The sequence below is a fragment of the Streptopelia decaocto genome (assembly GCF_964273445.1).
Source record: "Streptopelia decaocto genome assembly, chromosome: 17".
NCBI lineage: Eukaryota > Metazoa > Chordata > Aves > Columbiformes > Columbidae > Streptopelia > Streptopelia decaocto.
In genome coordinates, this window is record NC_138672.1 from 4,839,412 (window position 1) to 4,853,237 (window position 13,826).

A 13,826-nucleotide genomic window follows, 5' to 3' on the forward strand; every position below is an offset into this window, starting at 1 on the left:
CAAACATCGTGAGTTGTGATATCATCGTTTAACCTTAATGTTGGATAGCACTCCAACCGCTCGCCCGCCGGAGGGACAATTAACCACGGGCTGTAAAAACAAAACCTCCGGCACGGGAGAGGAGCAGGGAGAGGCGTGGATGGGGCCTCAGCACCACGGCTTTCACAAGCAAAATGTCATTTCAATTAAAAGGAGATGAGGACGGGATGGGGCTGTGGGGAGTCAGATGGCCACCGGAGATGCTGGACCTAGCTTGCTTTTGAGGGGCTGCTCACTCATTTCTCATAATTAAGACCTCAAAATGTTTTTCTAGGGTGTGTCAGCAAGGGGTCCTGTAAGCAGAGACACTTGAAGGAGAGATCCCTCGCTGAGCACCATCAGTGGTTTGCCAAGCAGAGGAGAAATTCAGCTCCCCATCCCCAGCAGAGATGTTGGGCACGAGCTGGTCTCCAGCCCTCATAGGGAGCAAACAAAAGCCTGGGCAGAAATGGAAGGTAACAAAGGGCTCTCTTGTCCTGGTGTCCACTGACTGTTCCCACCGATGAGCAGAGGGATCCTGGGGGATGGTGGTGATGGGGTGAGGGTGGGAAGATCTCCTCCTGCTTTATGGGATGCTCTGGCACACTGCAGATGAAGATTTGCAGGGAGGGGGACAAGCTCCAGCCCAGGGAGGTGGGAGACGGAGGGTACGTGTCCCCAGAGACTGGGGACAAGCCGGGCCGGTTCAGGGCCACACTCTGCTCCCATGCAGCCAGAGGCTCTGCCTGCAGCCGGGCATCACGTCTCCTCCTAAGCTGGGCTGTGAGGATTAATTGACTTACTCCATTAGTGACCAGAAAACCTCTTGCCTTCAGGTGATTTAAAAGTGAAATAAAAACTAGAAAAAAGAAATGAGGCGGGAGCAGGGAGTCAGGGAACTTCATCAAGGCAGTCGCTGTGGACCTCAGAGCACCCACACACATGCACAACCCAGATATATGTATTTGAATAACTACTAGAAAACAAACCAAATAATTTAAACCAGTTAAGGAGTCAGAACATTTTCTTCACACTAAATGAATAATTTATGGGCAGAGCTATAATAAAAAAAAGCCCTCTCCAGGCCTGTATTGCAGGAAAATGTATCCAGAATAAAAGATTACATTTCAGACTCATAAATAAATGAAAAACAAAACCAACAGTAAACAGAGAGAAAAGTATTTCCTTCCCGGTTCCTGGCACTGCCACAGAGACCCACAGTGCACAGGAGGGACCATGGCCAAGGGACCCCCCTGTCCATCATCCCTGGAGGGACCCTGACGCCTCCTCCTCCTCCCCAGTTGGAAATCTGGACCCAAACCCTCTGCGGGCCCCCGGCATTCACCGCTTAGCCCTCAGCCATTACTGATTTAAGCAGTAATAGCAATAGGAGGAGGCAGTTTCCCTTCCTGAGATACAACACAAGGACCATTCCTTCTCCCGGGGCTGCTCCAGCCAAACTCCTCCGGTTGCCCCAGTGCAGGTGACAACGGCCATCATGGCTACAAATAAAACCCGGGATCCCTCCAGCTCACTTTTGCACAGTGCAGGCTTTAGAGCCATGAAACGCTGCTCTCACCCTCTGAGAGGCCCCTAAAAATAGAGCCCAAAATACCCCAAGCACTGGGAAAGCACAATAAAGAGAGGTCTCAGTGATGCAAGTTACACCCAAAATGAACTTCACCCCTTCCTCCAATATAAAAACTTGCCAAGAAAGTGCATTTCACTCCCATCAAACCTCAGTTAGCCAGGGCAGCTGGCAGGGACCCTCGATAAACCCCCAGGGGGATGCAGTCCCCAGCACCTCCCTCAGATCACCTAGAGAATGCTGATGGGGGCTCGTCCCTCTTCACCCCATCACAGCAGAGCTCTGGCATCCCCATACTCAGCAGCGAGGGTGAGGAGCTCCTGCCTTCATCCCCAGCCAAACCCAGGGTGCCGGCAGAGCAGCCGGTGACCGCGGCACAACCTACCTCGGGGCCGGCTGCGGCGCTTCCGTCTCCCCATGGACGTGCTGCGCAGCGCGGGCTGGAGCTGCCCGATCTCGATGGGCGTGTTGGTGCGGAAGCTCTCCTTGAACTTCTGCATCAGGGACTCCACCGTCTCCTGTGTCACCTCGGGAGCTGCAACGCCAGCAAAGGGACTGTGGTTAAGAGAGGACTGGGCCACCACATCCCCACTGCCCACACGATCCCCTCCGAGCAAAGAACAGCGTGAGCAGGAGGCTCCTGGGGCAGGAGCTCTGCCAAAACCCCTCGATGTCACCCACAGGGACCCATCCAGAACTTTCCAAGTGTTACCAAAGCCACAGAGCTTAGAAAATTGAGTTTACAGAAACTGCATTTTTCACACTGCTTTCCAGCATTTTGGATTATTCCCTGCATCTTCCCCCATGTGCACATGGGGCACATGGAAGCGTCCTGCCCTTATCCAAGCTACAGCCTGAAGGGTTCAAAACAGAACCCCCCAGACACTGAGCTGCTTTTGCGTCAAGTTTAACTCTACCCCAGGAGCTCGGAGTTGTACCCAAGGCTTGGTAGGCTTTTGGGGGGTCAGGTACTTTCTGCCAGGCAAGTTTGGGGTTACAGAGCGATGGACAAGGCTGGGGTGAGACCAGGTCAAGGATGTACAGCCAGTCCGGGCAGGCTCTGAGCTGCTGCACGAATCCCCGGGGTCTTCCAGGGGCTGCACCCACATGCTGGGCAACAGCTCCTGAGCTCGGGAAATGGCTTTTTGCACCACCCCACAGCACCCCACAGCCAGCTGATGCTTAAGCAACTCCCCTCCTTGCTCTCACACACCCCCTTATCCAGTAATGCCCTAAAAAAGCCCAGCAGACCAGAATTGTTCTAAGAAACTCACCACGCACCCACAAAACAGGCAGTTATGGGAGATCATGAAACAACTCACAAAGAGCAAAGATGAAATTCAGGATCAAAAGGTTTGTCCTCTGGCAGACCACAGAGGTCTCCCAGGTTTAACAAACAGTTTGGCCTCTGTCAGCTCCTTGAATAAACTCATTAGCAGAACATAACCTCTATCCTTGTCTCCACTTCAGGAGTCACAAAGCCCCCCTGATTAGCTCCCAAAGCTGACCCTGCCTGCAGCGCGCCCATGTGGGGCTGGAAGGGACCACCGGCTCCACAGCCACCCCACATCCCACTCAGATGAGCGATAAGTGACCACCTTGGAGATGCCCAGCCTGCCTGGGAGATGCATCACCCCACCACCCTGGTCCAGAGACACATCAGATCTGTACGGAGCACCCGGTGAGCTCGGGATGCATAACTGCTCTAAATCATGGACTTTGCAGCATGTAGCAGGGGCCACTTGAGTGCGAAATGAGAAGGTGGCCATGCAGGACAAGGCATTTGTAATCCTAGACAAGGATTTAACTTAAATGCGGAGTCTGCAGCAGACTCCTCCAGCAGCCACCCACGCTGCAGGGAGGGGAGCGCAGACCGGCTGCTGTGGGCGCAGGCGCATCGGGAGAGGATCCGTCACGCCGGGCGATGGGGAGACGAGGATCCAACACGCTGCCTGCGTAAGCACCGAAGGTGGGAACTATTTCAGGAGAGCTCCAGAGAGAGGGTGGCCTAAGAGACCACCTATGTTACATTTTCCATTTATTCCACACCAGGAGCACCACAGATCAAAAGCAGAGCTCCCCAAAGCCCTCTGCATTTACGGCAGGCACAGACAGATCCTACAGCATTGCAGAGGGGGAAAACAAAATATCAAGAGGAGGGAAAGGTCTCCAAAGAGCACCCAGTCCCACCCCAACAGCACAGGTCCAGCCCCTTTTGCAGGGCTCCCCCGGGGTGCTGGGGAACGATGCTGCACAGCACCAGCACAGCTCAGCATCCCCCCGTGTCTGCGGGGGGAAGCCCATCCCCACAGCTCCTTCACCCAGGAGCAAGCGTAGCAGGGCCTCCCCATGAACAGATGGCAAGTTATTTGAACCCTGGGGCTGTGCGATATATAACGTGTGCAAGTGGAGCAGGGAGCTCGGGAACCGCGCGGCTGAGGCTTATTTACCGAAAGGAGGCCAGAAGGAGAGCGCGGGAGGGGAGAGGGAGGGGGCCATGCAGTCAGCCAGTGATGAAACGCAGAGAGGTCGCAGCTCTCTCGTGGTCCCTGCTCGGCTGATGGGAGCAATCAGTACCACGGTGATTGTACCCATCTGGCCACCGCGCTCAGCACATCCATCCAGAGGCATCTGCTCCTGCACTCAACAGTGGAGCAAAAGCCAAAAGCTGCGGGGGAGCATTGCCTTGGTGGGGAGAGGGTCCCTGCACTTGCTGGTTATTTGTGGTGATGTTAGAAGTACTTATTTTCCAGGAATGGGAGCAAAAAGCTCTCTCTGCTCTGCGCAACTTGTGTGCGTCAGCACATCATTAGTTTCTTCGTGCCCCTCAGCTCAGGGGTTTCAGGCCAAGAAAGAAAAACAAACAAACGTAACCAACCAAACAAAAAAAAGCCCACAAACAAACAAACAAACCCCTTGTCAACATGATCTCAGCAAGTGGAACTCAACGTGGTCACCGTGGAGAAAACTTTCACTGACAAACAAAAGGTAGCTGGGCTTCAATTGATGAGTATCAGGGATCAAGGAAGGACTGACCCTTCCTGAGTAAAATAGGGAGAAGAAACCACTGCACCATAATGCAATGATCACAGCACTCACCAGGACTGCTGGGACCCTGCTGACTATTAGAGTGTCCACCACATCCATAAGAGACACAGTCCTCCACAAACTGCTACCTGGGCTTTGCCCCCTGGGGTTTTCTACCACCAACCATCTGAGCATGGAAAGCCCAGTTTGGGAAACCCCTGCTGGACCGATGCCTCCGTGGGCATAGAATGACAGAATCATTTTGTTTGGAAGAGACCATCACGATCATCCAGTCCAACCATAACCGACCTCTAGCACTAAACCACGTCCCTAAGAACCTCATCTATATGCCTTTTAAACACCCCCAGAGGCACACAACTGCACGGCAAACACGAGCTCACACGCGCACTGCCGTGCGCTACATGTGTGCTTGGCATTCTCCTCTCCCACAGAGGTTTTAATAGTTCAGAAAAGGAGGGAACACACACTAGGATGCCTCAGCACCCCAGCTCTGCCCTGTGGGTCCTTCCTGTGCCAAACCTCAGCTCAGTTGTTGGCTCCCGGTGCTGCCAAGGGACCCGCACACTGCAGTCGAAACACTTGATGATGCAGTCGAACACAACGCAGATTTAGAGGCGATGGGACCATCCCCTCCTTGAGCAAAGCTTGCCAAACTGCCTTCTCTCCCACCCCTAGTTTCCAGGAGATAAATCCATCCAGGCTATTGAGCTCACATCTTCGTCACCACGCTGAGAGTTTCTCCAGCCTGGCAGAGGTGGTGAGATCCACCCCGGGGTTTGGCACAACATGATGAGCTCAATCTCACCCCATCCTATATCAAGGGCCTTTGACAGCGTAACAACCACAGGAACAAACTGAAGCAGAGGAAGCACAAGGCTCTCCAGCCTCTGCAAAATCAGCTTCCAACTCCAGCAGCAATTTAAGGACGCAGCTGAAGGTCACTGTACCTTTGTAAAGCATATTACATGTTCCCTTCATACACCTCCCTCCTGTCCACCCCCATACGTTATTTTGAAAGTGATTTGCTCTCCTTATGGCTCCCCTATTCATTTGCACGTCTCCCACAAAACAATTCATACCAATAGCCTCTCTTCCTCCCTTCCTTCCTTTTTGCTGGTACACACTGCAGTAGGAAAATATGTTGCTTGGCTTAAAAATTACAACAACAGGAAAAAAAAAAGGCATCAACTGAACAATATGAGCGATACTTGGGTAAAAATACATTGCAACAGAGATGGGAAGTGGCAGCATTTGTTCCAGCCCTCACAGGAATCCCAGCACAACCAGCAGAGTCATACCTGTCCTGACACACAGGCTGGCTATGGGGGTTGTTCTGGGAAGATACCAAAACCAGTATCCCACCAGCTTCAGTGGTCAGGAGGGATTCTCCAAAACTCAGTCCCAGGTTTGGATCAGTGCAACCACCCACAAGCCCATACCTGCATCCCATATTTGAGAGATGCACCAGTTGTGTTCCTCCACTGGTTACACTTGGATGGTGCCTCTGCCATCCCAGGACATCACCAAGGGTCTGGCACAAAGGACAAGGAACTACCAAACCCCTTGGACTGTGCACCATTTTCTGCCAGCAGAGCCTGGGAAGCTGGGATGGAGACAGTGACAATAAAAGCATCCCATAGCCCTTGGGAACAAGCCCTCAACCTCACTGAGATCGTTTTGGTTGGAAGAGATCCTCATGATTGAGTCCAACCGTCACCCCAGCCCAGACATGGGCACTAACCCATGTCCCTGAGAACCTCATCTCCGCGCCTGTTCAACCCCTACAGGGATGGTGATCCCATCACTGCCCTGGGCAGCCTGTTCCAATGCCTGACAGCCCTTTCTGGGAAGAAATTGTTCCCAAGACCCAACCTCAACCTCCCCTTGTCCAATTTGAGTTTCCTCTCATCCTATCACTTGTTACCTGGGAAAAATATTCAAGTGTCTTCAGATGTGGCCTTGAAGGACCCCAATGGAGCAGCTGTAGCATGTGCTGGAGAGCAGCCCTCAGCCAACGCTCCTGCAGGACACAGAGTCCCCATGGCCACCCAGGACCTGGCAGCCCCCTCGATGACACACGGCTCCTCCCCAAACCAGGCTCACCTTGCAATGAGCTGGATGGTCCCACAACCTGGAATTTGCAGCTTATTACAACAGAGCGGTGAGGCTTAGGGTCTGCAAGGGTGCCAGCTCCCCCGCGTCTCCCAGTGTTTGGCTTAAAGTTTCAGTCCCTGGAGTCACAACCATTCCTCTCCTCCAGCCACAACATCTGCACTCCTACCACTGCAGGGAACGGGCTGGAAAGGCAACAGCAGCTTCTATTAGAGTTTCCCATGCTACACATTGAGCAAAAAAGAGTTAAAGAAAAAAACAGTTCTTTAAGCAACTGATTTTCACATCCCTCTCTAATTTCTGAGTGCCAGAGAGCGAGTTATCGATTCCTCAACGTTACCAGTGGTTAAACTGCTCCTGGAGTTTTGGAGAGAGGAGCAACTCGCAGAGCAGCTCAAGAGCTGCTCGACTGCGCAAGCTGCTTCGCTGGAATCAAAGCGTTTCGCCAGAACACGTCAAACTCAATCAAGGATTAAATGGAAAAGTTTGGGTGCAATTAGAAGTCGAGGCTGGTGGAATTTTTACCTCCTGATCTGTGCACGGATTCATGACAGCACCTGGGGCCACAGCTCCGTCATCTCGGACACCAGCTCCATCTCCTGCTCTGTCACTCACCGCTGCCAGGATTTCTCCAATAATCAGCTTTCTCCATGCACAGGGAGGGTGCTCTCCTGGGGATCACTGACGCTGGCTCGAACAATGTAACGCAATGTCGCATCCATAACGCACCAATAAACGTCAGCTACGCGTAACACAGTTTAATAACGTTATAATTGTCTCCTCCAAATCAAACCCCTGAGTTTCAATAAGCACATTTTGATGTTTCTGGATGAGTATTTTGAAAATTTCTATTCTACAAAGTATTTCAAGAAATTAACTTTCTTGAAGTTCTTCCCAATTCTACTCGGGATGAGCACAGATTTCACAACACTGGAAGTTTTTCACATGGTAGAAACCCTGTTTTCTCACTGGCTCTAAATAACGGGTGCTTGTTGCTTTTCAAAGCATGAAATAAGCAACGGCGTTTGTTGCGAAACCGGGATGCGGACAGATTTTCAACAGTGCCACCCTGAAGGTGCTAAGCTCCAGGAAGGAGAGAGCTTTACTAGCATAAAATTAAGTCATTACACCGATGCCTTCTGTGATGACGGCGAGACAGAGCTGGACAACAGCTTCACACATATTGGGAAGAAAGTGCATCTGGACAGCGACGTCCTGCCACAGAGAGTGGTGGATACGGCAATGACGTGAGAAATACTGAGAACTTTACCTCTCCGTCTCCTTCTCCAGCCACCAAACCCCTCTACCATCTCTCAAGCAAGACTGTCCCCATCGGTCCCCTGCTCTCCACCTGTTTGGGCCATATGGCACACGCAGGCACAGCCTGGCCAAGAACACCGGGAGACTATTGCCTGCACTACACAAGCAACTCAAGGGAGATAGATATATATGCATTAAAAAAAAAAAAAAAAATCAAAACAAAGCACAAATAACCCAGATACCCGTACATCAGGGCACCAAGCGCCTCCTGCAACGCATACATCTCCAAAGCATCCTCAGGCGAACCCACCGGGGGAAATGATTTACGCGGCACGGCGCGCTCCGCCGGCGCTGGCCCCCAGCCCAGCCTGCCAGCGCGGTGCGAGGGAGGATCAATCTCTCTCCCAGAAGCTCTTCTACACAGAGGGGTTTTCAGATGCAGCAACAGAGCGATATGGGAACCCGGGAGCATTTTTGAAAACAGGCTTGTATTCCATCTTGACTTTTTTTTTCTTTTCTCTCCTGGCCCTTTTTGTTGGGTTTTAAAATAGAAAATATACTTTTTTTTTTTTAACATGGGTATTAATACATTGGTAGATTATTATAAATGTTAATAAATCTCTTGCTACAAAAATAGATTTTTATACGTAAAAATCTGATTTCAATTGCAAATTGAAGGGGGAGGGTAGCAGAAGAGAGAAAGTTTTATTCGCGATGTCTCCTTCGAAAGAAACTGAACAAATGTATTTTCCTCCTTCATATATTCATGAGATGACTGTTTCCCTACCCCGTTCCCCACCACCCTCAGCTCTGGGCTTGGAGCCAGCACAGCCCTTATCCGGCATGAGGCAGGGGAAAAAAAATACCCTGATAGGATCAGAAGTTTTCAGTAGTTTAACAAATTTGAAAGAAAAAAGTCTCCATTGGTTTTTAATAAAGCTCAAGGTGTGTGATGGGGAAGAGGGGATGCAGGAAAGGCTGGGGTGCAGCATGGGAGGGGGATGGAGACCTGTGGGGGTTTGGGGTCCCACAGTGGGGACGAGGACCCTGGCAGCACCAGGGCACCCCACAACCCTCTGACCCCGCATCCACTCTTTGCTTTTCCATTCCCCCCATGTATAGAAAGCAGGAGATGATATCTGAAGCTCCGGCCCTTGCTGCAGCCAGGTGAGCTGCTCCTAAAACCAGCAGGACCTGCTGGAACCCCCAGCCCCCCAGGAAGGAGCATCCGGGGCCAGAGCCCACGGCAGGTCCCCCCCAGCAGCAGCTGCCCTGACCCTTCTTCATCCTCTCTCCAGTCACGGTGCTCAACCGCTTCCCAGCTAATTGCCTCCACTCATGTGTGCAAACTAACCATTTACTGGAAAATGCCACAGAATGTTAATTTCGTTCGGAACTGGGTAATTGCAAAGCACTTCCATTTTTTTTTTTTTATTATAGGAAATGAATAAGCATTGTATTAATAGCATCTCTTCCAACTCCGACCACAATCGCGTCCCCGTTGACAGAGGCAGTGAGTTATTCGTCACCCTTTCCCTGCCTTTGTACCTGCCTTCCCTTCCTCCAGCCACGGTCCTGACTTCCCATGTTGGTAATTAAGATAATGCAATAGAATTATAAACACATCACAAAAGATCAAACATTTAAGAGCCGCGGTCCAACGGTCCCTGGCTCTGCCTGCCACCTCTGCATCACCAGCATCTTTCAAAAGCAGACGGGTCTCTGCGCTCCTTGGGCTGCTGCCAGCTGGGTTCAACCTTCCCAGGAGCTGTTTCTGACCAGGGACGCCTCAGCTCTTCCATGAAGGAAAGACTTCTCCAGCACAGCCCTCCCCTAACGTGTACACAGCATTTCTATCTTTATCCCATTTCTTCTGGAAGAAAAAGCCTCTGCCCATGGGATGCTGCCCCACGAAGCCTGCTCCATCGCTCCCTGCCCCAGCACTAAGAAGGTGCAAACCTCCAGAGACTCTGCTTCCCACCTTCTCTGCTCCAATAAAACCCTTAACTTACTTTTTTATGAGATATCATAACTTTTTCACTTATGCAGAGAGAAATGGGGAAGATAGGCAGACCCTCAGCAGCAGCTAATGCTCCTCAAGTTATAAAGTAATTGGAAAGTTAAATAAGAACACTCAAGAGGAAGCTTCTCGATTTGGTGCTAATGGGCACATGGAGCAGCCTGGGCTAATGTTGCGTGGAGGAAAGCACAGAGAAAGCACAGCACTGACCTCGGCATATCTCCAAAACTCCACAAAACCAGGAGAAAACCTGCTCTGGGGATCCAGCTGGGATGGGGACCCACCAAGGGCAGGAGGAAGCCTCATCTTGCTCCTGCATGAGGAGCCTGAGCTGGAGGATGGACCTAGAGGCAGCAGCACTTTGCCATATATAAAGCAGGAGGGGGGTGAGTGCAAGCGAGTACTAGCACCCCAGTGATGGGCACAGGGTCCGGGAACAGCAAATGTGGGTGAGAAACATGGCATTATGGCCCCTTCTCCAGCCTCAACCACAACACATCTCACAGCTCATGAGAATGAATTTGCCAGTTAGAAATAGCATTTCCTTTGCCCCTCAGGCACGGTGATACCTTTCCCGGTACTGGCAACTCCATGCCATGTGCCGGAGAGAACAAGGAAGCAAAGTTAACCTGGAGGCAAGCCACCAAAAACCCATATTGCAATGGGGCCAAGAAGCTCCAGCCAGACACCCATGGTCCAAACACCACCAAAACAACCCCATCTGCAGCAGCAGGGACCAACCACCTCCCACAGCGAGAAGCACATGGGTGCAGGCAACAAAGAAGGAGACGAGCAGCAGCTTTTTGGCTCAGAAGAAGACCTGGAGCTGATGGAAGCGCCTGAAGAGCCCGGGTTATCAGCAGCAAACCAATGCCAAGCCATGCAGGCCAAGGAGCGAGGCTGAGTACGGACCCACAGGACGAGTTGCAGCAAACGCTGTAACTCAGCGGGGCCGTCAGAAAGGATTGATTTGAAGCACCTTGTTAATAAGTTTCTTCTCCCGCTGGTCCTTTGGGTAGGTTGCTACCTAATGATAAATGGGGCTGAAAGGTGCCTGCAGACCTAATATCAGAGCAGGTGCCCGGCCTCAATCCATCTTTCTTAGGAGCCAGCTGACAAAACTAACTGTCTCGGTGCCACAGCCAGGTAAAACACGACTGGTACGAAGAGGACATGCAAAGAGCTGGTGAAGCAGCTGCCCGCCTGTTCCCCTCTCCATAAAACACATCAACCCAAGACAGAAAGACTCTCACATGTGGAGCCACAATGCCACTAAAAGCCAAGGTGAAGACGCACCAAGTTACCATGTACCAAGAAAAATCCATTGCTCTCATGCAGGCAACAGGACCTGAAGCAGCCTCAGCTCCGAGCCACACATCCTGACCACCCACATCTCTGTATTTCCAGCAGAAATAGAGAATGTTGGGATGTTCTCCTTCATCCCACACCATCTTCTGGTCAGCCTGACTTCAGGAGCCGGGGGCAGGTTTTTGCTCCATGCCGACACCATGGAGCCGAAGCTCTCCCATGTCCTCTTCATTGCACACAAGGTAGCTGCAAGATGCAAGCCAGCACAGAAACTTAGGAGAGAGGAGAACATCTGAGATCCCTCAAGGTTTCCCAAGGGGAATAAACAGCCACCATATTATTTTTTAGGTTTTGCATCAGAAAAGAAAAAAAAAAAGTTTTTAAAAAAAAAAACACATATCAAAGTTAATCCCGGTCAACAACTGGCCTACAATCCAGCTAGGCCTTAAATAATGTAGTGCTTTATCAAACATTTATAGTGATGCACAAAGTGATCAACAATGCGCACCTGGCGTTTATATAAATATAGTTCCCGATGGCTTGTTTTCCTTGGACAGCCAAAACTTCACAGCTTATCTTCTGTTAGCTTGTGATTTTTGCCTGGATAAAAAGCACTTTGGACACCTGGGGAATCAGGACACCTGCACACAAATCTGCCAGGACATGTCCACCGGGCATCAGCAGCCCACGCGACCCAGCAAAAGCCCAGGCTGAAAGAGCCGTTGCTGAGGTGAGGAGCCACAAGTCACCCAGCAGTAGCTGGTAAAGGGGGTGACCAAGGGCACTGCTTCTCGCATGGCATGTCGCACAGCACTGCCATGAGACCAGCCCAAGCCTTGCAACGTGGGGACAAACCAGCGGGACTCCAGGAAACCACCATCCCTATGGGATGCTAAACAAAACACTGGCACGTTACAACACCCCTTTTCTCTTCCACTCCCTATGGCACCATCAGAAGTGGTTTTTCATCTGCTTCTTCCTTCCCCTGTCTTGCGAAATTATGAGTGCAGTGCTGCAAAGAGTGGGGAGAAAAACAAGAAAACCACATCAAGAAATCCAACCTACCAGCCTTTTCTCAACAGCCAAGAAGAGCCCTGACCAGCCTGAGAGGTGTTTAAATCTTAATCAGTCGTTAAGCACGTGGCAGCACAGCACCTCCCTTGTCCAGGGAGATACAGGACCACAGGAGACCACCAGCTTCCCCATCCCTTCTGACCTATCACTGGAGACACAGTGGACATGGTTCTCACCTCCTGGGCACGCTCACATACATCTATGGTGCTGCCCTAGGCCACTTTCTTTTTGGGTGTAATGGAGGGGGAGTGTGTCCCACAGGACCATCAGGCCAAGAGACCATCATTCCCTTGCCCCATGTTGATGGGGACAACCCCAATTTTGGATGGAAGCAACCAGTCCAGTGTGATAAGATGATCAAAAACAAACCTAAAACTCCAGCCTGGCAGCTCTCCAGAGCTCAAAAGGCAATTAATATATTAATTATGCCTGTGTTTATCTCTCTGGAAAGCAAAGCATTTCCCAGGCAGGTGTGGACATCTCCAAATCAACACTGAAGTCAGAGCTGGCATCAATATAGAACTGAAAGACCCAGTGGCATATCCATTGTAACCTCTGCAACGGGGGCCCCTATTCTCTCCATTAATGTACTCAAATCAGTTGGAATTAAGCATGTTGGACTTAAAGACATGTTTAATTTCTCTGATAACTAGAGACACCAGCTATGCATATGATTAAATGCTTTCCTGAACTGGGACTTGATTCCTACCCTGTTAGGCCTCTTTTTTTATTTTTCTATTTCTTTAAAGCTGAAATTTGCAGCCGGGTTTTTCAGCCAGGAATAGCGGACTGCTAAAAACCACTTTCCAGGAGCAAGCGACGTGAACATACATTTTCAAAGGTCTCTGTAAATTACGCAAGGAGTTGGAGGGGATTAGAGCTGGAAAAAGCTGATCACGGACAAAGAGGGTCACGATCCCATCAGATCACTGAAAAGAAGACAAGAGGCCTAAGACACATCAGATGCCGTCCTGACGTATTGTCCCATTTTAGCTTCCAGCCCCAGCGAACGTTAAGCCATCATTTTATTTATTAAAGGCTCAGAAAGCCTCTGGTTAATGCTCAGATTCAGGGTGGCACTGCATCCACCTACCCGGGATGCAGATAGCGGCTCCAGCATTGGCACAGTGGTGTGGGCATCAGGGAGGGGATGTGTCCAGCCAGGTGGGGACATCCCTTCAAGGATGGAAACATCAGGCTGGTTATCTCTCTCCTGCTGCCCATGGGCTCTCCTGTCTCTGTCACAGAGGAGAACACCATCACTTTGCACCTTAACAAAGGCATCACCTCTGGCCCTGTCTTTACATCTCACCTCCAAGATAGAGCAGGCTTCATGCATTTATTACAAATCACACCTCTAGAATGCTGCTTGGCTCCCCTCTCCAACTCACAGATGAT

The 13,826-nt window shown here is 50.9% G+C and overlaps 1 protein-coding gene across 1 annotated transcript in view; it reads right to left on the minus strand.

Annotated features, from left to right (window-relative positions):
- ASTN2 (astrotactin 2) overlaps positions 1 to 13,826 on the minus strand; it is a gene marked incomplete at its 5' end in the record, with an annotated part of 312,614 nt that overhangs the window by 214,887 nt on the left and 83,901 nt on the right. Inside the window, one exon of the mRNA XM_082067996.1 lies at positions 1,992 to 2,141. Within this exon, the coding sequence (XP_081924122.1) occupies positions 1,992 to 2,141 (150 nt within the window). The remainder of the gene's footprint in view (positions 1 to 1,991; positions 2,142 to 13,826) is intronic.